The sequence below is a fragment of the Carcharodon carcharias genome, chromosome 6 (genome assembly GCF_017639515.1).
Source record: "Carcharodon carcharias isolate sCarCar2 chromosome 6, sCarCar2.pri, whole genome shotgun sequence".
Taxonomy (NCBI): Eukaryota; Metazoa; Chordata; class Chondrichthyes; order Lamniformes; family Lamnidae; genus Carcharodon; species Carcharodon carcharias.
This window is the reverse complement of record NC_054472.1, coordinates 160451481-160475694: the sequence shown is the minus strand read 5'-3', so window position 1 is coordinate 160475694 and position 24214 is coordinate 160451481. Positions and strand designations below refer to the sequence as shown.

The window sequence follows — 24214 nt, the reverse complement described above, 5'->3', positions numbered from 1 at the left end:
CCAGGAGGAGCTAAAGTCTTCCCAGCAGTGCTATCCTGTGCTCTCACAGGATTGTCTCCACCCTCCATTTTAAATTCTACTTTGGACTCACCTTCTCAAGGAAACCCCAAGATTCCCTGATCCCTTCCCCTGATCAGTGAACAAATTGACATTCCTCATATCATGCTGGCAGTTCATAATTATCTAGATAAGGCCCAGCCACAAAAATAGGTCAGCCACCTAGCTGGTGCCATCGTTCTGTCTGCTCACCCAGCCAAACAGGATCCAAAACAAAAGTCGTTGTCACACGATTGGAAGCACACAACAGGCCACCCAATCAGACCAATACCTTGTGAAAGCCTTAGAAATTAAAGCCTAGTTCAATTGACATTTTTAGGTGAGTAGCAATATCAAATGTATCACACAATATATCCCCGTGATTGCCCAAAGAGGTTTAGCATTGATACAGGTTATTACCCAGGACTAGACCAGAGATGAAAGTTGCAGATAGAGTGAAAATGGGGTGTTACTTGGAAAGAGCTGCGATAATACAAATGAGCATACAACCCAATCTGTTTAGTACAGTTGCCAATTAACAAACAGAAAGGAATTCTGAGCAGTGTTAAGAGTTGAATCTGTGGATATTTCCAGGGGAGCGAAGGCACTCGAGGAAGTGAGGGACCTGCTGGATTGTTAGGACCACCAGTAAGTAATCCAACTCTGCACATCCTTTTGTTTTCAGTCTAATGTTGCTTGGAGTACAATTTAAATCTCAAAACCTGCCTTACAGACTACCCATCCATCTGATTCTCCATCTACTATTTCAAAAATGATTGCACTCCCTCTAATTTCTTTTTCTTCTTTTCTGAAAATTCTTTCCCATTTTTTATTGCCACTCATCCAAATCTGTTAAGTTTCCTTTGTTCCACCTGTCCTCAGCTTCCCCTTCCTCTCTTTCCCTAAGTTCTCCCTTTGTACTTTCTTTATTTGGTTTACTTTCATAACTTTGCTGTTGTTTCCTCTTGTTTGCTGCGTCGCCCCTCTGATTCTTTTTCTCTATTCTTAGCAATCACACCCACCCCGCACCCCTTTCCACCTCTTGACCTGCCATTTTAACTCTTCTTGTGAGCTCTGCTGATTTTTTTTCAAGCTACTCTCCCCACTCATGCATGGAGTCCTGGATGAAGTTTTTTTGTAAAGCCTTAATGATGAGGGGCTGCTGCATGTGCATTGAACCTAGAAAATAGCTCCAAGGAAAGTACAGGTGAAGATTGCTGTGCCTTGGAATGAAGGAGAAGTCAACTATTATTTTATTCATAGGGTCTTGCAGGAAAAGATGGAAAGGATGGGAAACCTGGACCTGCTGGAGAGCCGGTAAGAAACAGAAACATTCTTCTTAATTGATCCAGTTTTTTAAACTACAAACAACATATTTTAATGAAAAACAAAATCATTCGGGTATGCTTTTGAGTAAAGTCAGTCTCATACCATGTCCAAAATTCTTTCAAAAGTTTGTAATTAGAAGAAACTTAAGTTGAAGTTTGCTTCACAACTTGGGTTTGATCTGAATTAAATGAGGAAGCTTTTAAAGCTTTTTATTCCATGGGAAAACATTATTGAACGGCCTCTGCTGTATTTCAGGGCAGGCCAGGTAACCCTGGGCCTCCTGGCAGGAATGGACTACGAGGAATCCCTGTAAGTATTGAATCTCTAAAGTTATATTAACATATTTTGGAATAGTACAAATGCAAAATACTGCTGGAAATCTGTAATAGAAAACAGAAAGTGCTGGGAATTCTTAACAGATGTTTTGTGGAGCATCTGTGGAGAGAGAAAAGTTTAACCTTTCAGATCTGTTACAAACCAAAATTTTCTGGTTTGATTTAACCCAGTTTTCAGACAGACGTGGGTAGGCGTATTCAAATTGTACAATAATGTTGGATTAATAGGAATCATCATATCTTCAGTCATTAACACCATAGCCGGGCAATGCTGGACACAGGAATGCCAGTATGTTCTTGAAATCCACCTTTGCTAAGGCAATACATTTGAAAAGGCCTCATTAAGGACCTCAAGTGATCACAAACCTATGATGATTTAATTTTAATACAATTCAGTGATGCTCCTCAGTTGCCCCAAAGGCAGCTGCCTCTGCTGTTACAGATGTTGACGTCTGCAGCAACTATCATCCTCATCCAGAATATGAAGTGGAAAGCTAGCTGTTGCTGAAGGCTTGATAGACAGTGGTACCAGTAATGATTACCGGCTGGGGTGGGGGGGTGGCAGGTGGGGTGGGGGGGGTGGTGCTCCTGGCTGCTGTCCAAAGTAACAGCTGGAAGACCTTTCACAGGTTTTGATGATACAAAGATAGTTAGGATAGTAATTTGTGAAGAGAGTATAAGGAGGCTACAAAGTGACATAGATTGGTTAAGTGAGTGGGCAAAGATTTGGCAAATGGAATATAACATGGGCAAAGGTGAAATTATAAATTTTGGCAGGAGGAATAAAAAAGAGGCATATTATCTAAGTAGTGAGAAATTGCAGAGCTCTGAGGTTCAGAGGGATCTGGGTATCCTAGTGCATAAATCACAAAAGGTTAGTGTGCATATGCAGCAAGTAATTAGAAAAACTAATAGGATGTTATTGTTTATTGCAAGGGGATTTGATTACAAAAGTAGGAGGTTATGTTTCAGTTGCACAGGACACTGTACAGTATTTGGCTCCTTATTTAAGGAAGGATGTAAATGCATTAGAAGCAGCTCAGAGAAGATTTACTCGACTAATACCAGGAACGGGCAGGTTATCTTATGAGGAAAAATTGGACAGGCGAGGCTAGTATCTGCTGGAGTTGAGAAAAGTAAAAGGTGATATGCTTGAAACATACAAGATCCTGAGGGGTCTTGATAGGGTAGATGTGGAAAGGATGTTTCCTCTTGTGGGAGAATCTAAAACTAGGGGTCAGTGATTTAAAATAAGGGGTCGGTCACCCATTTAAGACAGAGATGAGAAGAAATTTCTCCTCTTAAAGGGTAGTGAGTCTTTGGAACTCTCTTCCTTAAAAGGCAGTGGAAGCACTGTTGAATGTTTTCAAGACAGAGGTAGATAGATTCGTGATAAATGAGGGGGTGAAGGGTTACTGGGGGTAGGCGGGTGGTACAGTCACATTAGCCATGATCTTACTGAACGGCAGAGCAGCCTCGAAGGGCTGAGCGGCCTACTCCTGCTCCTAGCTCATATGTTTGTATGTTCCACCTCCAACCCTAAAGAAAAAAAAGGGCTACTTTAGGGTCTTCTCCATCATAACTAACGATCTATCTGAGATTCTTCAATCTCAGATACATGGGCCTGCACCAGGTTCATAGATACCCCTATGTCTGTGCACCTAACCAGTGAACTTTCAGGAAGATGAGGCTAAAAATGCCCCCTCTTACCTAATTTAGATGGCAATGCTCTGCATGTGCCTATTTTAGACTGAAATACTCTACCAATTTAGGAAAAGATTTTGGAAATTCCAGAGTAAGGCAAATGGGCAGAGATCCAATTTCCTGAGTCTTCATTCTCATTTCCTCTTCTTTGCTCATAGAATTATCCTCAGGCGCTTAGGAGAGGAATGTCAAGACCAAAATCTCTTGACCATGGAGATGGGCTACCATGGAAAAATGGAAATTCTTAAAAAAACTTTCAGTCGATGGCAGGCTGTAGGAAAACTCCTGTGGTCCTGAGCTGCGTTGTTTTCAGCTCATGCTTTGTGGCACTGAAAGTAGCAATATTATAGTAATAAAGCTACTTATCACTGGAATATTAACCCTAACTACAAAACTAAGCCTCCAAATGACTATCTCATGTTGTAAACAATGCTTTTTGGTTGCATTTCCCTGAGGATTTATGTTATATCCAGATTCTTTGGCTTGGCTTCATGGGAAATGGTTTGTTAGTATATTTCACAATTCAATATTACCCATGTTTAAAAGTAGGAGAGATTGGAACAAAATGTATCTCAAGATGGAATTATTGATTTGTGAATCTCTTTTGTGCAGGGTTTTAAAGGCCCAAAAGGTGCTACTGGCTCAATTGGCCCAAGAGTAAGTACTGGAAATATTAAACAAGCAGAAGGTTGAAATGCAAAAGAGCCTCATGATTTCAGAGAGCTCTTCTTGTGTCACACACAGAAATGTGCCTGTGCAACCACTGGGCCTCAATGTCCCCAGGCAATGGTGTGCAAAATCACCCAGTGTTTCTATTCTTACTCTTGCCAGAAAAGAAAGTGGATATTGTCTCGCTAGACCTGAAGAAGCTACATGACATTGGCTGGAATTTTCCAGCTCCCCTGTGGCAGGTTTCCCTGCAGCCAGACAGGCAAGCTATTGAAATCTCTATTCATATTGGCAGGACCGGAAGATTCCACCAGCATGAGCTGCTGGAAAATTCCGGCCACCTTACTAGATAAGGTCCAAATCCATAGATAGATGGGGACATATTAAAATGGTTTGGCAAATAGTTATTTGGTAGATAACATTGATTACTAGACAGTTATCCCATTGTCAACCAATTACTAGTGGACTACCACAAGTTTCAGTGGTGGGGTCCCTGGGAATGACATTGCTCTATGCCAGCAGTGAATCAGCTGTTATTTTTTCATTGCGTTCGATCTTCTTTCCACTGAAGTTCACAGAATGATAGTCCAAACTGTGTTTTTGGTGACTCATTTCCTCATCTTGCTATTGTTTTTACTTGGTCTCAAATGAAAATTCTTGGAATTATTCTGCGAGTCAATGAAAAATAGAAATGTATAACAGGCTGCCACTTTGCCATGAGCCTGTTTCACACTGCTGGCATAAACCAATTTCACCCCTCTATCTTTTTAACTTGAACAATGATTTGAAGTAAGGAATCCTGTCCCAATTGGCAAACAAAATATAACTTGCAGCAGTCTGTAATGATGTATTTCAATGCACACAAATTCAAAGGACTCTATATCAGCTTGATCAGTGGATGGAGAAATGGCAATTCGATATAGGGAACTTAAGGATAAGAAATTTGTCAGAGGGAAGACTGATGTCCACTATGTACAAAATGGGAATGTGCTGTACTGTTATTATTGGAGCAAGGGAAAGAACTGATTACTAAGACTAAGCTTAGAAGACTGTAAAGGAATATGATAACAGTATTTAAAATCATATACTCCTATATTTCCACTATATGGTAGTTTGGCCTTAAAATAAGCCCACAGATTGAACCCTTCCAGGATTTTAAATCTCTCTGTTTGAGCAGACTGAAGATCTTCTCAACTATTCTTGTGTTGGTAGAGAGATCCGACAAGAATTCTTTGGCAAACATTTAGTCCAAACAAGTAAAAGCAGTTCAGACAGGTTTTTTCTTGAATTGTCATTGACTAAAATATTACTGGCTTGGATCTCACTTTTGTCTCATGGAATATTAGAAGTTAGTGATGAGAAAATAAACCCTTCACCATTGGTAGTCAGTTGATAAGACCAGTTCTGAGCCAAAATACTAGGTCGGCCTCCTGTTGCTATGTGTGTGGGAAAAAGGAACATAAGCATGGACAGAGGAGTCTTTTAACATTAATTTGTATTCCTTTGTTACAGGGGGAAGCAGGAATGGCTGGGCAACCAGGTCAGCCAGGGTCACATGGGAAAGATGTAAGTTTTCAACATGAGTTTTGGTATTCTTTAATGGAATTAAAGATAGTTTTTAAACAGTTTATCCTTTGCAGTGCATGTGTCACACTTATCAGTCATATCCTGCGGGACATCTTTATGCACCCGCTACTTCATTTATGGGGCTACTTATGTTACTCTCATTTACAATGCAAAATGTACCCACACACTAATGGGAATGAGATGGATTTTGCTGGGGTGGCAGCGGCACCAACAACAGGTCAGAAAGCTGGGAGCAACTTCACTTCACCTGTGTGGTAGAGCCCCGGCCAGAATTCAGGCCCATCAGGGCAGCAAATAAGCTGCTGACGGGCTCCCCTCCTTTTAAGCGATGAGACCCTGCTTTCAAAAGCTGCCCAATGGAGGGCCAGTGACTCAGCAGTCCCAGCAGCGCCATCAAGAGCACTGGCCACTAATGGGACTGCAGCAGACCAAGAGATGCAGCAATGGATGCCGCAATAAGGTAGGTGGAATCTGCGGACGTCAGGGTCAGTCAGACAGGCATGGCGAGGGAGGGTGGTGACGCCGGCTGTTGGTTTGTCAGGAAGATGGGAAGTGTTGCCACAGGAGCTGCCATTGCCACTTAAGAGCCCTTCTGTGGGCCACAGAATGCACAATCAGGAGGGCACACTGTCAAACCTGCAGGGAGGCCACCAGAGTTCTGCCACTCTTTGCAGGGGTCATGGCTTGTCCCCTAAGGAAAGTAAACTGGGACGGTATGGCCTGCTCCTGCCCCTATGTTCCATGGTTGGCTTCTAGGGGACAATTTGGATAATGAACCCCTTTAGGAGCCCTCAGATGGAGGCAGGGAACAACTACAACAGCAGCCATCTCATCACAAGGACTACTATTGAACAGGCCATTTGCCTTTTAAAAAAAAGCTTTAGGCGCTTTAATCGCTCAGGTGGAGCTCTGCAGTATGCCCCAGCAAGGGTATCAAGGATAGTGGTGGTATGCTGCATGTTGCACAACATTGCGCAGTGGAGGGACATACAAATCGATGATGACAATGCAGTGCACAGAGCTCCAACTTCTAAAGAGGAAGAAGATGAGGAGGATGAAGGCCCTGTCCATTTAGATGATTCTGTAACAGATGAGGATGAGGAGATCCCAATGGCAGAGCAGCTGGGAGGCATGGTCATGTAACCAGGGCTGACACTGCAGAAGGGTATCATCGCCAGACGGGTCTTTGTGCAAGATAGATTCTCATAAGGTTCTCCGAAGTCACAATTGCCATTAGTTAGTCCCTGGTAACATACTTGCACCTAAAGAACCTTGTACATTGACTCCACAATTACTCATGGGACCTCCATCCCCCACAAGGGAGAGAATAAACATCAAAAGTTGGACTCGGCCACATTAATACGACTGAAACCCTCACCATTATAACCATGGGCCCCATATTGCAAACACACATGATAATGAGTCATTCACCACCTGGTCCCCTCACATGAACACCAGTAACTGTAAATGAGGAGCCCATGTCACCAAATTGTCCATAATCAAAGAATACCCACAATGCTGAGAGTGATTTAAGACTTCAAATGCTATACATGCTGATAGGATTGTATGTTGTAGCAATTTGGCAGATAAGGCATCTTGCACGTGAGGAGCCCACAACCGTGCAACACCAGCTCTTTGAAACAACTTGCACACCATTCATTCCAGCTAGTAGCCCAGTTTCTAACGAGGGTGCCACATACATCATTTCTGGCTTCCATATACCTCTGCATACCACACAAAGCACATTCTGTGACACCTGAAATGCAAATGCAGCCTTAGTAGTGGGTACAGCAGGCAACCAATATTCCTTGGACAATATATGGCCTCTTGAGCTGTGATGCCGACACCTTGGCCAATGTGTAATGCTGCAATGCAGATGAATGCCTTGTACCCAGCAATCATGCTTGAAATGCATCTGCTGCCCAGCATCTCCTCATGGAGTCTGATCATTGAGACTCCCTTAAGGTCATGTTTGGATGGACAATGAAAGATACAAGGAGCATCTCAGTGGTTGAACTTTTGACCTCTGGAATCTTATGTGACACAGCAGAGAAGGAAGAAGCATCACAAATCAGCCGACAGACCTGATCCTCTTGACGGCATGTCGAGATGGACCTCAGCATGCTCCCCTCATTGGTAAGAAGCGTCTTCATAATGTAACATTCTTCTTGAGCTCTGTACTGTAAAAACACACTCCAAGTCATGTATAAATGTAAATAAATATATTCAAGAAGCTCAAATGTGTTATGTACAATATGAAAAGTGTAACCCATTAGCGTTCCAGGTGAAACGACACCCTTTGCTCTCATGCCCCCTGTGTTGAGTAGGAGGAGGTAGTCTCATGACATCAGGTCAAACATGGGCAAAGAAATTTACTGCCGATTACCATGTACCGCACCCCTCAGCTGATGAATCAGTACTCCTCCATGTTGAACACCACTTAGAGGAAGCATTGACGGTGGCAAGGGCACAGAATGTACTTTGGGTGGGGGAACTTCAATGTCTATCACCAAGATTGGCTTGGTAGCAGCACCACAGACTGAGCTGGCCTAGTCTTAAAGGATGCAACTGCTAAATTGGGTCTGCGGCAGATGGTGAGGAAACCAACGAGGGAAAAACGTACTTGCCCTCATCCTCACCAATCTACCTGTTGCAGATGCATCTGTCCATAACAGCACTGGTAGGAGTGACCACTGCGCATTCCTTGTGGAGATGAAGTCCCGTCATCACAATGAAGATATCGTCCATCATATTGTGTGGCACTACCACAATGCTAAATGGGATAGATTTCGAACAGATCTAGGAACTCAAGACTGGGCATCCATGAGGCATTGTGGGCCATCAGCAGCAGCAGAATTGTACTCAACCACAATCTGTAACCCCATGGCCCAACATATCCCCCACTCTACCATTACTATCAAGCTGGAGGATCAACCCTGGTTCAACGAAGAGTGCAGGGGCGCATTCCAGGAGCAGCACCAGGCATATTTAAAAATGAGGTGTCAACCTGGTGAAATTACAATATAGGACTACTTGTATGCTAAACAGCGAAAGCAGCATGCAATGGACATGCAACAATAATCAAAATCAGTAGTCACTTAGACAATTGCAGGATAATTAAGGAACACCAGCATGGATTCATTAACTTTGAGGAAGTAATAGGGAAGGTTGTTAAGGAAAATGCTGTTGATGTGATGTATATGGATTTTCAAAAGGCATTTGGTACAATACCACACAACAGAATTGTGAGCAAAAATCTAGTTCATGGAAAAGAAAGGAGAATAGGCACTTGGATGAGAAATTGGCAGAGTGACAGGAAACAAAGAGTAGTGGTTAATGGATGTTTTTTCAAACTGGAGGAAGATTTGTATTGGAGTTTCCCAGGGGTCAGCGTTGGGACCTTTGCTCTTCCTGATGTATATTAATGACCTAGACTGTGGTGTTCAGGGCATGATTTCAAAACTTGCAGATGATACAAAGATTGGAAACATTGTCAACTGTGATGACGATAGTCTTGAACTTCAAAAGGGCATAGACATGTTGGTGGATTGGGCAGGCAAGTGACAAATAAAGCAAGAAGTGATTCATTTTGGCAGGAAGAAATAAAGGGAGAAACTCTAAAGGAGGTGCAGGAACAGAGGCACCTCGGTGTATAAGTACATAAGTCATTGAAGATGGCAAGGCATTTTGAGAGAGAGTTAATAAAGCATATAGTATTTTAGACTTTATTCAGGCTTTATTGAGTACAAGAGTAAGGAGGTCATGTTGAACTAGTATAAGACACTAGTTAGGACTCATCTGGAGTATTGCATCCAGTTCTGGGCACCATGCTTGTGGAAGAATGTGAAGGCATTGGAGAGAGTACAGAGGAGATTCACAAAAATGATTCTAGGGATAAAGAACTGTAGCTATGAGGTTGCATTGGAGAGATTGGGATTGTTGTCCTTGGAGAAAACAAGGCTGAGTGGAGACTTGATAGACGTATTCAAGACCCTGAGGGGTATGGACAGAGTAAATAGTGAGAAACTGTTCCCACTCAAGGGAGCAGCAAGAGCAAAAAGGCATATATTCAAAATAATTGGCAAAAGGAGGAAAAGTGATGTGAGGAATTTTTTTTTTCACTCGGAGGGCTGTTGGAGTCTGGAATGAACTTCCTGAGAGAGCGGTGGAGGCAAGTATGATTGAGGTATTCAAAAGGGAATTGGATGGCTACCTGATAAGAAAGAATGTGCAAGGTTACGGGGATAAGGCAGCGGAGTGGGACTATGTAGAATGGCCTTTCATAGAGCCAGTGCAGACTCGATGGGCCGAATGGCCTCCTTCTGCACTGTAATGATTCTGTGATTCTATACAGAGCTAAGCGATCCAACAACCAACAGATCAGGGCTAAGCTCTGCAGTTCTGCCACATCCAGTTGTGAACGGTTGTGGGAAATTAAACAACTAATAGGAGGAGGAGGCTCCACAGATATCCCCATCCTCAATGATGGGAGAGCCCAGCACATCAGCGCAAAAGACAAAGCTGAAACATTTGCAATAATCTTCTGCCAGAAGTGCCAAGCAGCTGATTCACCCCAGCCTCCTTCTGAGGCCGTCAGCATCACAAGCCATTCTGCAGCCAATTCAATTCACTTGACATGATATCAAGAAATGGCTGAAGGCAGTGGATACTGCAAAGGCTATGGGACCCTGACAACATTCCAGCAATAATACTGAAGACTTATACTCCAGAACTAGCTGCACTCCTAGCCAAGCTGTTCCAGTGCAGCTACAACACTGACATCTACCTTGCAATGTGGAAACCATCCAGGAATGTCTTGCCCACCCGACCAGTCACTCCACCATCAGTCTAATCTCGATCATCAGCAAAATGATGGAAAATGTCATTGACAGTACTATCAAGTGGCAATTGCTCAGCAATAACCTGCTCACTGAAACACAGTTTGCGTTCTGCCAGGGCCACTAGGCACCTAATCTTATTACAGCCTTAGTCCAAACATGGACAAAAGAACTGAACTCAAGAGGTGAGGTGAAAGTGACAGCTCTTGCAGCAAGGCAGCGTTTGACTGAGTGTGGCATCAAGGAGCCCTAGCAAAACTGGAGCCAATGGGAATCAGGGCGAAAACTCTTCATTGGTTGGAATCATACCTAGCACAAAGGAAGATGGCTGTGTTGTTAGAGGTCAATCTCAGTCGAAGGACATCACTGCAGGAGTGCCTCCGGATGTCCTAGGCCCAACCATCTTCAGCTGCTTCATCAATGACCTTCCCTACATCACAAGGTCAGAAGTGGAGATGTTTGCCGATGACTCACAATGTTAGCACTATTCATGACTCCTCAGATACTGAAGCAGTTCACGCCCACACGCAGAAAGCCAACATTCAGGCTTGGGCCAATAAGTGCAAGTAACATTTGTGTCGCACAAGAGCCAGACAATGACCATCCCCAACAAGAGAGAATTCAACCCTCTCCTCTTGATGTTCAATGGCATTATCATCGCTGAATCCCCCACTATTGACATCCTGGGTGTTACCATTTACCAGAAACTGAACTGGACTAGCCTTATAAATACTGTGGCTACAAGAGCAGGTCAGAGGCTGAGAATTCTGTGGTGAGAACTCACCTCCTGACTCCCCAAAGCCTGTCTATATCTACAAGGCACAAGTCAGGAGTGTAATGGAATACTCCCCACTTGCCTGGATGAGTGCAGCTCCAACAATACTCAAGAAGTTTGACACCATCCAGGACAAAGCAGTCCGCTTGATTGGCACTACATCCACAAACATTCACTCCCTCTATCACCAATGCACAGTATCAGCTGTGTGTACCATCTACAAGATGCATTTCAGTAACTCACCAAGGCTCCTTCGACAGCATCTTCCAAACTCACAACCTCTGCCACCTAGAAAAACAAGGGCAGCAGATGCATGGGAACATGGCCACGTGCAAGTTCCCCTCCAAGCCACACACCATCCTGACTTGGAAATATATCCCCGTTCCTTCACTGTCACTGGGTCAAAATCATGGAACTCCCTCCCTAACAGCACTGTGGGTATACCTACACCATATGGACTACAGCGGTTCAAGAAGGCAGCTCACCACCATCTTCTCAACGGCAATTAAGAATGGGCAATAAAATCCTCCCTAGCCATTGATACCCACAACCCTTGAAAAAAAAATTTCAAAAAGGCTGGGGCGTGGGGGGAGACAGGGCATAGTGGTAATGTCACTAGACTAGTAATTCAGAGACCCAGTCAAATACTTTGAGAACATGGGATCAAATCCCACCATGGCAGCTAATGGAACTTGTATTTAATTAATAAATCAGGATTTGAAAGCTAGCCTCAGATGCAGTAATCATGAAACTATCAATTGCCATCAAAAACCCATCTGGTTCACTGATGGCCGTTAGAGAAGGAAATCTGTCATCCTCACTTGGTATGGCCTTGACTCCAGACCTAATGTGGTTCACTCTTAACTGCTTTCTGAAATGGCCTCACAAGCCATTCAGTTCAGTTCATGAAAGGATAAATTAAATAAAAGGCTGTCCCAGCTGCAGTCCACACCATCTGTGTGGTGTTCTTTGCCCTTTTGGTCTGCAAGGGCAACGTGAACTTATGTTAACCTGATGTATGGTACATGGAAGAATGTTGCTCTTCACTGTGCCTGTGCATCATGGTGCATATTCACATGTATCCTGTGTGCATTTTGATAGGACCAGCTGAGAAGGAGTGAACTGGCTCCCCTTTATTCAGCCTCCTCAGATGGTCACAACAAAGGTTTTTAAAATTATTTTCCCCATGGATGCCTTTTTCGAATCCAAATTTATTTTTTACTACCTATGCAGCTGTTTTAAGTTAGCTGATCCCTTTAGAATTCCCAATTTGAATTGAAGTCCATTTAGTTGCACTTGCTGGAGGTAATTTCCTTTTTTAATCTGTAAGCAGTCTTTTCCAGAAATTGAAGTATTTCTCCTGAGGATTTTTCCAATGGAAATACACTATCTCTGTGAATGTTTTTAGACTAAGTGCTTTGTATAACTTGAGAGTCCTTACTGCTCCCATCAGCAGTTTTTCCAGACTCTTCCACTGACTTTTTCACTCTGACTCTGGGTTGGCAAAACCAGTTCTTAAAACCATTCTGTAGATGTATATTCCAAAGGGATTCGATATACATAACAAAAACAGAAACAGAAATACCTGGAAAAACTCAGCAGGTCTGGCAGCATCTGCGGAGAAGAGCACAGTTGACGTGTTGAGTCCTCATGACCCTTCAACGGAACTAAGTAAAAATAGGAAAGGGATGAATTATTAGCTGATTTGAGTGGTGGGGGTGGGTGGGGGGTGGGGGGGGGGTGGTTGTTAGGACAAGCAGCCAGTAATAGCTGGAGATAACCAAAAGATGTCACAGACAAAAGGACAAGGAGGTGTTGAAGGTGGTGATATTATCTAAATGAATGTGCTAATTAAGAGTAGAAAACAGGACAGACAAGGTACAGATAGCTCTACTGGGGGTGGGGTGAAATAATACTAAAAGGGCATAAAAGGTAGAGATAAACGATGGATGGAATACATTTAAAAATAATGGAAATAGGTGGGAAAAGAAAAATCTATATAAATTATTGGAAAAAACAAAAAGGAGGGGGAAGAAACGGAAAGGGGGTGGGGATGGAGGAGAGAGTTCAAGATCTAAAACTGTTGAACTCACTATTCAGTCCGGAAGGCTGTAAAGTGCCTAGTCAGAAGATGAGGTGCTGTTCCTCCAGTTTGCGTTGAGCTTCACTGGAACAATGCAGCAAGCCAAGGATAGACATGTGGGCATGAGAGCAGGATGGAGTGTTGAAATGGCAAGCAACAGGGAGGTCTAGGTAATGCTTGCGGACAGACCGAAGGTGTTCTGCAAAGCGGTCACCCAGTCTGCGTTTGATCTCTCCAATGTAGAGGAAACCACATTGGGAGCAATGAATGCAGTAGACTAAGTTGAGGGAAGTACAAGTGAAATGCTGCTTCACTTGAAAGGAGTGTTTGGGCCCTTGGACAGTGAGGAGAGAGGAAGTGAAGGAGCAGGTGTTGCAGCTTCTGCATTTGCATGTGGAGGTGCCGTGGGAGGAGTTGAGGAGTAGGGGGTGATGGAGGAGTGGACCAGGGTGTCACGGAGGGAATTATCCCTACGGAATGCCGCCGGGGGGGTGAAGGGAAGATGTGTTTAGTGGTGGCATCATGCTGGACTTGGCGGAAATGGCGGAGGATGATCCTTTGAATGCGGAGGCTGATGGGGTGATAAGTGAGGACAAGGGGGACCCTATCATGTTTCTGGGAGGGAGGAGAAGGCATGAGGGCGGATGCGCGGGAGATGGGCCGGACACGGTTGAGGGCCCTGTCAACGACCGTGGGTGGAAAACCTCGGTTAAGGAAGAAGGAGGACATGTCAGAGGAACTGTTTTTGAAAGTGGCATCATCAGAACAGATGCGACGGAGGCGAAGGAACTGAGAGAATGGGATGGAGTTCTTACAGGAAGCGGGGTGTGAGGAGCTGTAGTCGAGGTAGCTGTGGGAGTCGGTAGGCTTGTAATGGATATGATTTCCATGCCTGCTTTAAGCATTGTTGTAGAAAAAGTAATGACATCTTGATGTTTTATCTCAGAAACATTTGACACATTCAAGACAATAGAAACCAGCTGGAGATGGGCTTATTTCACCCTCCACAGGGGGTTTGAACGTCTGTTCACAGCTCACAGTTCCCCATTGTCTTGACAGAATTACATTTGATTGAAGTCCAGCACTTTATATTTTTAATGTCTTCCTTTCAATAGTCCCTTTTTTGAAGTGGACCTTGACACCACCCCCAGGTGTCAATGCTATCCCCATGGCTGTGTCTTGAGAATCCACTCCATGTTTTCAGTGGTTCAGTAGAGTAAACTTTGATTAGGCAGCAACAATGACAATTCTCCCATAAGGAAAACCCATGATGGGCCATCTGTCCAGGGTCAGCTAACAGTTGGACAACACTTACAGCTTTAATGCTCACCAGATAAGGCAACGTCTCCTCCAATGCACAGGGATTTCACCATTGATGACCCAACTCTCAAATTGGCCTTCCTGAAGCTCTGCTTTTTATCTGTGACCGAGTCACCCAACTCATGCCAGGCCTGCTTCGAACCCCTCAATTCTTCCGGGGTCACCCTAAGTCCTATTCTAGCCAGCAGCCCTTGGACCAAAAAACAGAAGTTCGAGCAGCCATTTTTTAAAGATCAGGTTCGCAGAGCCGGGAATTCTCCCATCTCTGCACACCCAACTTGGGAGTGAAAATCTGCGCCTGAATTAAAGTTCTCACTCTGCCATGATGAGATTTGAACTCAGATTCTCTGGACGATTAGTGCAGCCCTGTTAGTGACCCAGTATAGCCACTGAAATACCTTACCCGGAATATCAAGGGGAAATTTTTCACTGGCTCTGCTGACCAAAAATGGGGCAATAACATCCCAAAAATCAGAGGGGTAAAACTTATCGACTTCTGCTCCCAATTGAGTTGATATGATATTTTTAAAAAACATAAATGTAAATATCTAAAGCTCTTTTTTTAAAAAATTTGAGGATGACCAGGAGCTCAGTATCCTGTTGTGCAACATCTCATCCTTGCTCACAACAACATATGAGACCAATTCCATATTCTGCATGTGGATAAGGCCCTGGATAAAACCAGTAGGCTGGATTGTGAGTGGAATGGGTTGTGGGAGAGCAGTTCATCTGAAGAACAGCATCCCCAACAATGCAGCACTAGCTCAATGCTTCTCAAGAGTGGGAGTAAATATTATGAGTTCAAGTCAGTGTTTGGGGCTCAAGTCAATTTTCTGGTGCAGAGTCAGGATTGCAATGAATTGAGCCATGGTATAGCCATGTAACTGGTGTGGAGAACTAGTGTTGGTGGAGGATGTAAGGCACAGGCAATGTCAATGAAATCTAATGCAAAAAACATCAAGTTCACCTTTAAAACCCAGATACTGGGCCATTTGGATCCCAAAGTGCAAATGTAGTAACAAGTTCATATTTATTCTATCACTGTACTTTTCTGCTTGTATCTGTTTTATTATGAATCATTCTTTATATTTTTAGGGTGAACAAGGACCTCCAGGACCTCAGGGTCCTCCTGGTTTAAGAGGCAATCAGGTAAAATACGTGCATGTCAGGGAGAGTTCAGATCATTGTGGGGGCCATTACCCTCTGTCTAAAGCCTTGAAACCTCCTTATGGCTGGTTCTAATTGAAGTTAACCGAATCATTGGACATGAGAGTGCTGACTCAAAACTCTTTTCTATGTGTATCAGTCCCTTATATTGTGTGCCTCCTTTCCATAGGTCTTTGCAAAAGAGCTTCCATCTCCTTGCATATTTATAAAAACAGTTTTCCTCACACTGTGACATCCAAATCTACTGGGATCGTGCTGACCAAAATCAGTCGTTGTCTTCCAGATGCTTAACTGCTTCACAATTCAGATTAGCTGAATTAACACTCTTCCCATTTCACTGGTTTGGCATGTTGCATGAGAAATATAGTTCACATTTCAGCCCACCAGGCTGAAAACAGCCAACTCTTTAAATAAACCAGAATGCATTCTCCCAATACCTTTTCCTAACCCATCATTCTTCTCAGTCATTTCTGGGCTCATATCAGACAAACAGAAACTCTTAGTATATACTGTTCTTAGTCACCAGCCCAATTTCCCTCTCAAGTTATCCTGGAAATATGGCATAACTCCAGTAGGTGAGGGTGAAACATTAGGCCTTGGGAGGGTAAGTACTGATTTGGTTGGATGTTGGCCATTTAATTGTGTAAAATTATTGATAATGATTCAAAAGCCCATTGACATCTCTTCTAATCCTTGTTTCTATTGAAATCAACCAAATTAAAAGTCACAAAACTGGGCGTTGATTTGTTGTCATCCATGTTGTCATTCACTATCTCACAATGTCAAAATCTACCTAATTGTTTTTAATTATGGGGGTGAAGCAGTGTGAGCTGGCCAGGCAGAGGTGGGCTTGCCCTCAACATTTACACTGGGGTGCAGGGAGCCTAAAGGGTTATTAGAACATAGAAAGTTTTTTCCTGGAGTAGATATTGAGACAGACTATAATAATTTATAAAGGACTGGAGCACAGAGCTATCACTGCACAGTTGCCTTGGGACAAATAGCTTTCTTCTGTGTGCATTCTATAATTCTGCAGTGACCAGTGTCCCATGTGTGTCAGACACATATCTGACCAAAGCAAAATGCCTCATCTAGAATAATAATCTGAGTGAGCACTGATTTGAGAGAGATCTTCAAGATCATGAAGGTTTACTGTACAATAGAGAGACTTATTGCTCTATCTAATGCAATGATGAGAAGACTGATTTAAGATAATCAGAGATAATTAATGGATAATTAGAAGAGATTTATTATTTTAGTGGCTGGTTAAAATATATAATTCAACTATTATTGGATCAGAGTTTAAGGGTGTTAGTTGCTTGAAAATAAAATGAATGTTTCAGAGCATAGGGGCCATGCAGAGAATAGGATAAGACTAGATGACTCATGGGAAAAAACACTGATGAAGACTATAATTCTATAAGACACTGCCTTCGTTACCTATGTATTGTGTTTATAGGGTAAAAGTGGTCCGCCTGGCCCTGAAGGAAAGCCTGGTGTTCCAGGTGTCCAGGTAAGACCTACAATTAATTTCTGTTATATTCTGTTATACTGATTTAGGATTTGCCTAACAAAAGATGGCATTATACATAAATTTTGACTGACCATGATTTAGGGATGCTGAAGCTACATACTTTGAGTAGAGGAAATAGTGGGCTCCCTACTACAGTTCAGCACCTGTTCCTGCCAAAATGCAACTTCCCTTTAAGATATACTGGCTGTCTTCAAATAGTGAGAATCCACTGACTTCAAATCTCTATCAGATTAGCTTCAAGTAGTTTATTATTTCCACCTTGTCAATGAGATATTAAACCGGAGCCCTGTTGGCTTGTTCATGTAAATGTAAAAGATCATGAGGCAGTATTTGAAGAGCAGTTGAGTGTCCTAGTGTCCTGGCCAAGTTTGTCCCTCAATCAAAACCATCATGACAGATTAGCTGGTTATTTATCTCAATTGTAGTTTGTCTCAGGGTGGCATGGTAGTGCAGTGGTTAGCGCTGCTGCCTCACAGCTCCAGCAACCCAGGTTCAATTCTGACCTTGGGTGTCAGTCTGTGTGGAGTTTGCAGCTTCTCCCTTTGCCTGCATGGATTTCTGCTGGGTGCTCTGGTTTCCTCCCACTCTCCAAAGACATACTGGTTAGGTGGATTGGCGACAGTTAATTTGCCCTTAGCGTGTTTGAAAGTGTGCCCTATGTTGGGCTGGTATTCCATCTTGGGTGTACCCTGCCTATTACCCATCGCCTGTCAGGATAAGCTCTGACTCCCTGTGACCCTGAATTGGATAAAGTAGTTCTGGAAAAATAAGCATAGTTTGGCTCTGCCTGTGGTGTATCACATTATCAGGGTCTCTAACTCTCAACTGTCTTGCAATTTGTGCGATATCAGTTGTTTGGTTTCAACTTTTCTCTCAGCTATCTCACTACAGTGTTCGTGTCACATATTAATGGCCTCTGTCTTTCTCAGCTATTAGATATTCTCTGAGTATCACACATTCTTTGTTGTTTCTCTCAACTGCCTTGCTTATGTTAGTGCATTATATCACATTCTTTGGGACATCATATTTTAAGTCTTCCCCTTACAGTTAAGAGGTCCTCTCTCACAACTATTACATTCTTCAGGTGTCACTTAAGATGGAGATGAGGAGAATTTTTTTCTCTCAGAGGGTTGGGAGTCTGTGGAAGTCCCGTCTCCAGAGAGCAATGGAGGCAGGGTCATTGAATATTTTTAAGGCTGAGTTAGATAGATTTTTGATTGACAAGTGACTTCAAGGGTATAGGGGATAGGAAGGAAATTAGCCACAATCAAATCAGATCAGCCATGACCTTATTGAATGATGGAGCAGGCTTGAGGGGCCAAATGGCCTACTCCTGATTCTAATTTGACTGATCATATCCCACATTCAGGGTCAGTGCTCATAGCTGCCAGTTCAATTCCTGTTAAAAAAAACTCTTGTAAGTCAGTATTGTCCATGTTGTTACATCTGAAACTTGATTCTTCTCATACTACACAGATGGAATACATAGTGCTGCAGAACTGGGGTTTCACACCAGTTGACTCATTGACTGCACATTACATTGACTGCTCATTAGAGCGTGGAGACTTGCAAAGTTTTTTGCAAATATGTGGTTCAAATTAGTCTTGTGCTACATTATACGTTACTCAAAGTACTGCATATGTTTATGTATTAGGACTTTGAGTGTTATGCCAAGTATCCCTTGTTTATATTATTTTGAGCAGTGTTATTGTTAATCTACCACATTTTAAATTCTTGTGATTGTTCCCATGATAACTCAGTGAGAACTCAGAGATGCAGCAGGAATGATGACTACGGCTGGGCAATCATTGGGCCTCTTATAATTGATCCAAGTTCCATTGGATGAGAAAGAGGAAAAGGGGAAGATGTGGAGCTCCCATATCTTTTGAAAAGTGTGCATCTGTGTCAGCATTAGGTGAGGAGAGGGTCAGTTTCAATAGCAATGACTTTCAAAATAGAATATCCTGTCAACACCCATAGAGACTTGGTAAGGTGAAGAGAAGGCCTTATCATCTGGGGAAAAAGAAGAAAAAAATAGGAAATGACTTAAAGGAAAGATTTCTGTAACCTTGAACTGGCGAGGTCAAGATTTTTTCAATGTCAGTGTCCTGTCATCATTCATTCCACAAAGAACATGGCTAATTTTTGAATAGGAACATTTCTTCATCAAGAACTATATTCTGCTAAAAATATCATAATTCTTGGAGTGACCATGAGTTAACTTGTATATTTGTTTATTCGTCCAGATTTTAGGGAATAACCTATTTTTCACCTGAACTTATTTTGAATTTTAGGGACCAAAGGGCTCTAAAGGAACAAATGGAGATCCAGGTTTTCCAGGGCCCCAGGGACTACCAGGATCACGGGTGAGTATCATTTGTCTTATTCCTTTTTCTCACAACTAAGGGGGAATTGTTTTTATTAAATATGTTCAGTATATATTGGCGAAGTCAAACTTCCTGCCATAAAACAACATAGAAGCATAGAAGGGAGAATCCTCATCCTGCATTAGGCCAGTAGTGTGCTTTCTCAATTCTGGTTTCTTGTTAGGACTGTTTTTTAAGCCCTAGCATAAACACATTACTGATGGCATAGAGAAAAACACTATAAATTAGTACCCGATGGATCAACACACTAATGACGATGCTACAGGGCTGAACTCGATATGTTAGTGCCATGAAAATATAATAATTTTCATATTATTGTAATTTATTGTAAAGGTAGGTTCATGGTGGAGTTTGAATTAGTTTCTCTGTGTGACGTAGTATGTGTGGGGGTTTTAATTGAATTGCAGACAGCTAGTCTGGATCTTTTGAGTTATCAAAAGATGCAAAGCTATTCAGTTGAAGTTTATTACTGCAACTATTTAATCTACAGGTTATACATATGGCTGGTCAAGAAAATCTAATTGCAGATGTATTGTTAAGAGTTTGAAGCTGAAAAAGAAAATTGGACATTTAAAAACTTGGACACAGGAAATGATTTCTGTTGATACTGAGGACTTGTATATATATTGTTAAGTTAATGCATATATCTGGTAATCTAATAGCGTGGGTATATAGATAAGTATACGAGGTAATGTAAGATAGGTTAAGCAAATGAAGCAATCTTTTTAAATTATGACGTTTCCTTTTTCAGTAAAGAGGGCGGGGTGTCATGAAAATATAATAATTTTCATAACATTAGTGTGATTTATTGTAAAGGTAGGTTAATAGTGGGGCTTGGATTAGTTTCTCTGTGTGAGGTAGTGTGTGGGGGGGTTTTAATTGAATTGCGGACAGCTAGTTTGGATCTTTTGAGTTATCAAAAGAGAAGCTAGGTTTGAAAAGCTAAATACGTAAATATGGCTGAAGATTTAGAATGTGAGGTGTGAAGAACATTTGCATTTTTAGATAAACCAGAGTAGCAAATTTCAACGATGTGGTAAGATGTTACACCTAGCCAACAGAGGCTAAGACAAACAATGTGTTTATTTTTCCCAAAGATAATATGAGTACTATGGAAGATTTATATAGTGAAAAAAGTAAAATTGTAAAGACATATTGGGACAATGAAATTTACATTAAAAAGGGATAAACTTATATAAAAGAGATGAGATTATGTGTAAAGAGAAGGAATTCTAAGAGCTAACAAATGTGACAAGCCTCCAGCCTCAAGGTATCAAGTTGCTGCCTACAGGAACTGAAGCTAAGATAATTCATTGTGAATATCGCTGTCCAGGGGGTTCTGTGCGCTTTGCCTGTGTCTGTTGAAATTTATTATTTTTTACTGTTGCCTTAATGGAGGTGTAACCTGGGAGTATGATTAATTTGGGGTGCTAGGAGTTATCATAAGTAGTAATTTGTAGACCTATATATATGCTTAAAATGATTTATTTTATTAATAATTGTTTAATGTAGTTTTGTAAAAATAATCTCTAAGACTCGGTGGACTTATAACCACTGAATTTAAGGTACAGATCTAAAAATAAAAATAGAAATTGCAACAACAGTTGTGGCAGCTGTTTCAAGTTACCCCCTGGGATTTGAGCAGCTCAGCATTTACCACCTGCTGTGCCATAACAGTTGGTACTTTTTCAATGGTAGCACAGAATGGAACTTTACAGGTATTTAGCTATCACTACCCGTCAGATAAAATCATCTGTTAAACAAAAGGTTAGAGCACTTACCCCCCACCCCGCCCCACCTCCCCACCCCCCCCCCTCCACCTCCTTCCCAGCTTAATTATAATTTCTCTATATAATAACAACTTACAGTTTGTGCTTGCAAAAATTAGCCACTTTAGTTTTGAATGGATACTCAAGCAATCAAAATCATGATCTACCAAGATCATTGAATAATTCAGATTACATTTCTAGATCCCGCAGTGTAAAATTAACATGTTCCAAACCCTTATATTTTCCAGTGTGTTCCAAAAAATATTGGTTTTAAGATCCTAATACTTGTCTTTAAATCTTCTATGAACTTGCCCCATTTTACCTCTTCCTTGAGTTAGTGTTTATCATCTTTTCTTTATGAACAGGGACAGCCAGGAGAGACAGGACACCCAGGAAAAACGGTAAGTAAAGGACAATATGTCTTTTTTCACTAATTACTAATAGTAATCATCTGTTCATGGCTACTATTTAAACTACCCTAAACTGAGCCACAGGATGCGTCTACTCATTATATTCAAAATGCAATAGTTTCAAGATTGGCTTTGCTCTTTTGTGCAGGGATCTCCAGGCAAATTAGGTGATCGGGGGTCCAAAGGAGAGAGGGTAAGTGATAAATGATGAAGACAAATAGGATATCACTGACACTATCTAAACCATCAGCGAACCAAATAAACTGATCCGCGACACATCTGATGAGATACAGATCCAATGTAAGAATGTCCAACTGGATATGCAATATTATTTATTTCATTGTTTAACTAAGTCCATTGCTGCTGAGGGCAAATATCATTCCTCTGTTGAGAGAGTTGAAATCATCATTCACCTGGGATCAAATTTGGAACTTGCTTGGTCTGTGTGGCTTATACTGCACTGATTAATATATTTATTCACCAAGCCATCAAGACAACATACAATTGAATTTTAAAGGGGCATAGGTATGCAGCGTGTTAGTATTATGATATTAGGGTAGACTTTTGTAATTACCACTTGGAGATTAAGTCATGTCCAGATAGAGGGCAGAAGAGAAAATATGGGCAGAAGGATTTCAAGCTGCAATCAGAACCCACCAATTTTCCTCCATTAAAATGAATAAAATTCAGGAGGTTCTGTAAGGATTGTGTGATCCTCTTCGCCAGATCTTTTTGTGCTTCAGCTTAAAACCCAGGTATTAATCCGGTTGATGATCAGGATTCTCATCCTAGCCAACATTCGTCCTTCGGCCAATGCCACCGGAAATCAATTAATTAGTCTTTTATCTTGCATGTTGTTTGTGGGATCCTGCTGTGTAAATATATGCCATGATGGTATACACAGCCACAGTAACAGCACTTCAGATATAATTTAGCCGTTGTGAAATGTTCTGGCACATCCTTGGAACATGGTAAGATGCATTATAAATACAAATTTGTTTGCTCTTTAATTCGAATTCAGAGAATAGCTGTTCCAAAATAACAAAATTTAAGAAAGAAAAATAAATAACACAATTAGGATTAACTTTAACAAGAGACTGAGACCAACTTCTGTAAGATTTTTGTCTTTTTTGGCTTTACCTACAAAAAGTTTCAGTTCTCCTCCTGTGAATTTGATCTCGTCCAGTTAATATTGCCACAGTCGTGACAATATTACCCCCAAGTTAATGATTTGTTAACATAACAAAAATATTTCCCATATTCCATTTCCATTTCCAGCAAAATAGGTTTATTATTTCATTAGAAGAAGCGAACAGAGGAACTCTTCCTACTATGTTTATAATGCCAGTGACCAAACTGTTGTATCATTATAGAATGGTCAAGGATTTGATGGAATAGAGATAACAGAAGACAGGGATAAATGAGAAAGAGTGCAAGAATAATTTTTCTTAAAAATACTGTTTTTTATTTCATTTATTTCCAAGGTTCATGTTGCTTTTCTTTTGGGCAGGGCGATCCAGGTATCAAAGGTGCAAAAGGAATCCAGGGTAACAACGGACAGCCTGGTGAACCAGGGCTTCCAGGTATAAAAGGACACACTGGGATGATGGGTCCAGTAGGGCCTCCAGGAGAAAGAGGCCCATCTGGGTCACCAGGACAATTAGGTCCTCCCGGCATACCTGGTGAAAGAGTAAGTACCTGAATATTGATATCACCCCTGGTTGCTAATGTTCTGAGTTAGTAAGCTCAGATGGAAAACAAAATCCTTCACACTAGAACTTACTTCAGAGGACAGAGCTTCAAAATTTGAATCCTAACTCAAAGGCGGAATCAACCACTGTAGTCATATTTGATTATAATTTCTTCTTCTGTCCAATTTTAGGCTTGTTAATCTTATAAAATCGGGGACGATTTTGCAAAATCAGACACCCCCCCCCCCCCCACTCCCACCCACTGACCAAGAGGATGTAGTGGGAATTTGGATTTATATTTTCCATCCATCTAAAATTGCTTGCCTAAACTCTTGATATATACAATCAGGAGGCAACATTCCCCATCAGCAGTGGAGTTTGGTAAAATTACCCCTCATACATTGTTTTAGTATTGACTCATGTACACTTGATGTTACTTTCCCTAGGGTGAGCCACCATCCTCGGAGCAACTGAGAAGACTTATAAGGGAAGAGCTGTCGAAGCAGCTCGATGGTAGGTTGCACTTCGTATTTCTATATTTACTGTACTACACTAATGTGAGAACACAGTCCTGGGACCA

At 41.8% G+C, this 24214-nt stretch overlaps 1 protein-coding gene across 1 annotated transcript in view; it reads left to right on the top strand.

Annotated features, from left to right (window-relative positions):
- Window positions 1-24214, top strand: part of col22a1 (collagen, type XXII, alpha 1) — a 196699-nt gene that overhangs the window by 161580 nt on the left and 10905 nt on the right. The window contains exons 37-48 of the mRNA XM_041190170.1: window positions 631-684; window positions 1300-1353; window positions 1621-1674; window positions 4017-4061; window positions 5586-5639; window positions 15772-15825; window positions 17303-17356; window positions 19672-19743; window positions 21899-21934; window positions 22092-22136; window positions 23454-23633; window positions 24081-24147. Coding sequence (XP_041046104.1) covers window positions 631-684; window positions 1300-1353; window positions 1621-1674; window positions 4017-4061; window positions 5586-5639; window positions 15772-15825; window positions 17303-17356; window positions 19672-19743; window positions 21899-21934; window positions 22092-22136; window positions 23454-23633; window positions 24081-24147 — 769 coding nt within the window. The remainder of the gene's footprint in view (window positions 1-630; window positions 685-1299; window positions 1354-1620; window positions 1675-4016; window positions 4062-5585; window positions 5640-15771; window positions 15826-17302; window positions 17357-19671; window positions 19744-21898; window positions 21935-22091; window positions 22137-23453; window positions 23634-24080; window positions 24148-24214) is intronic.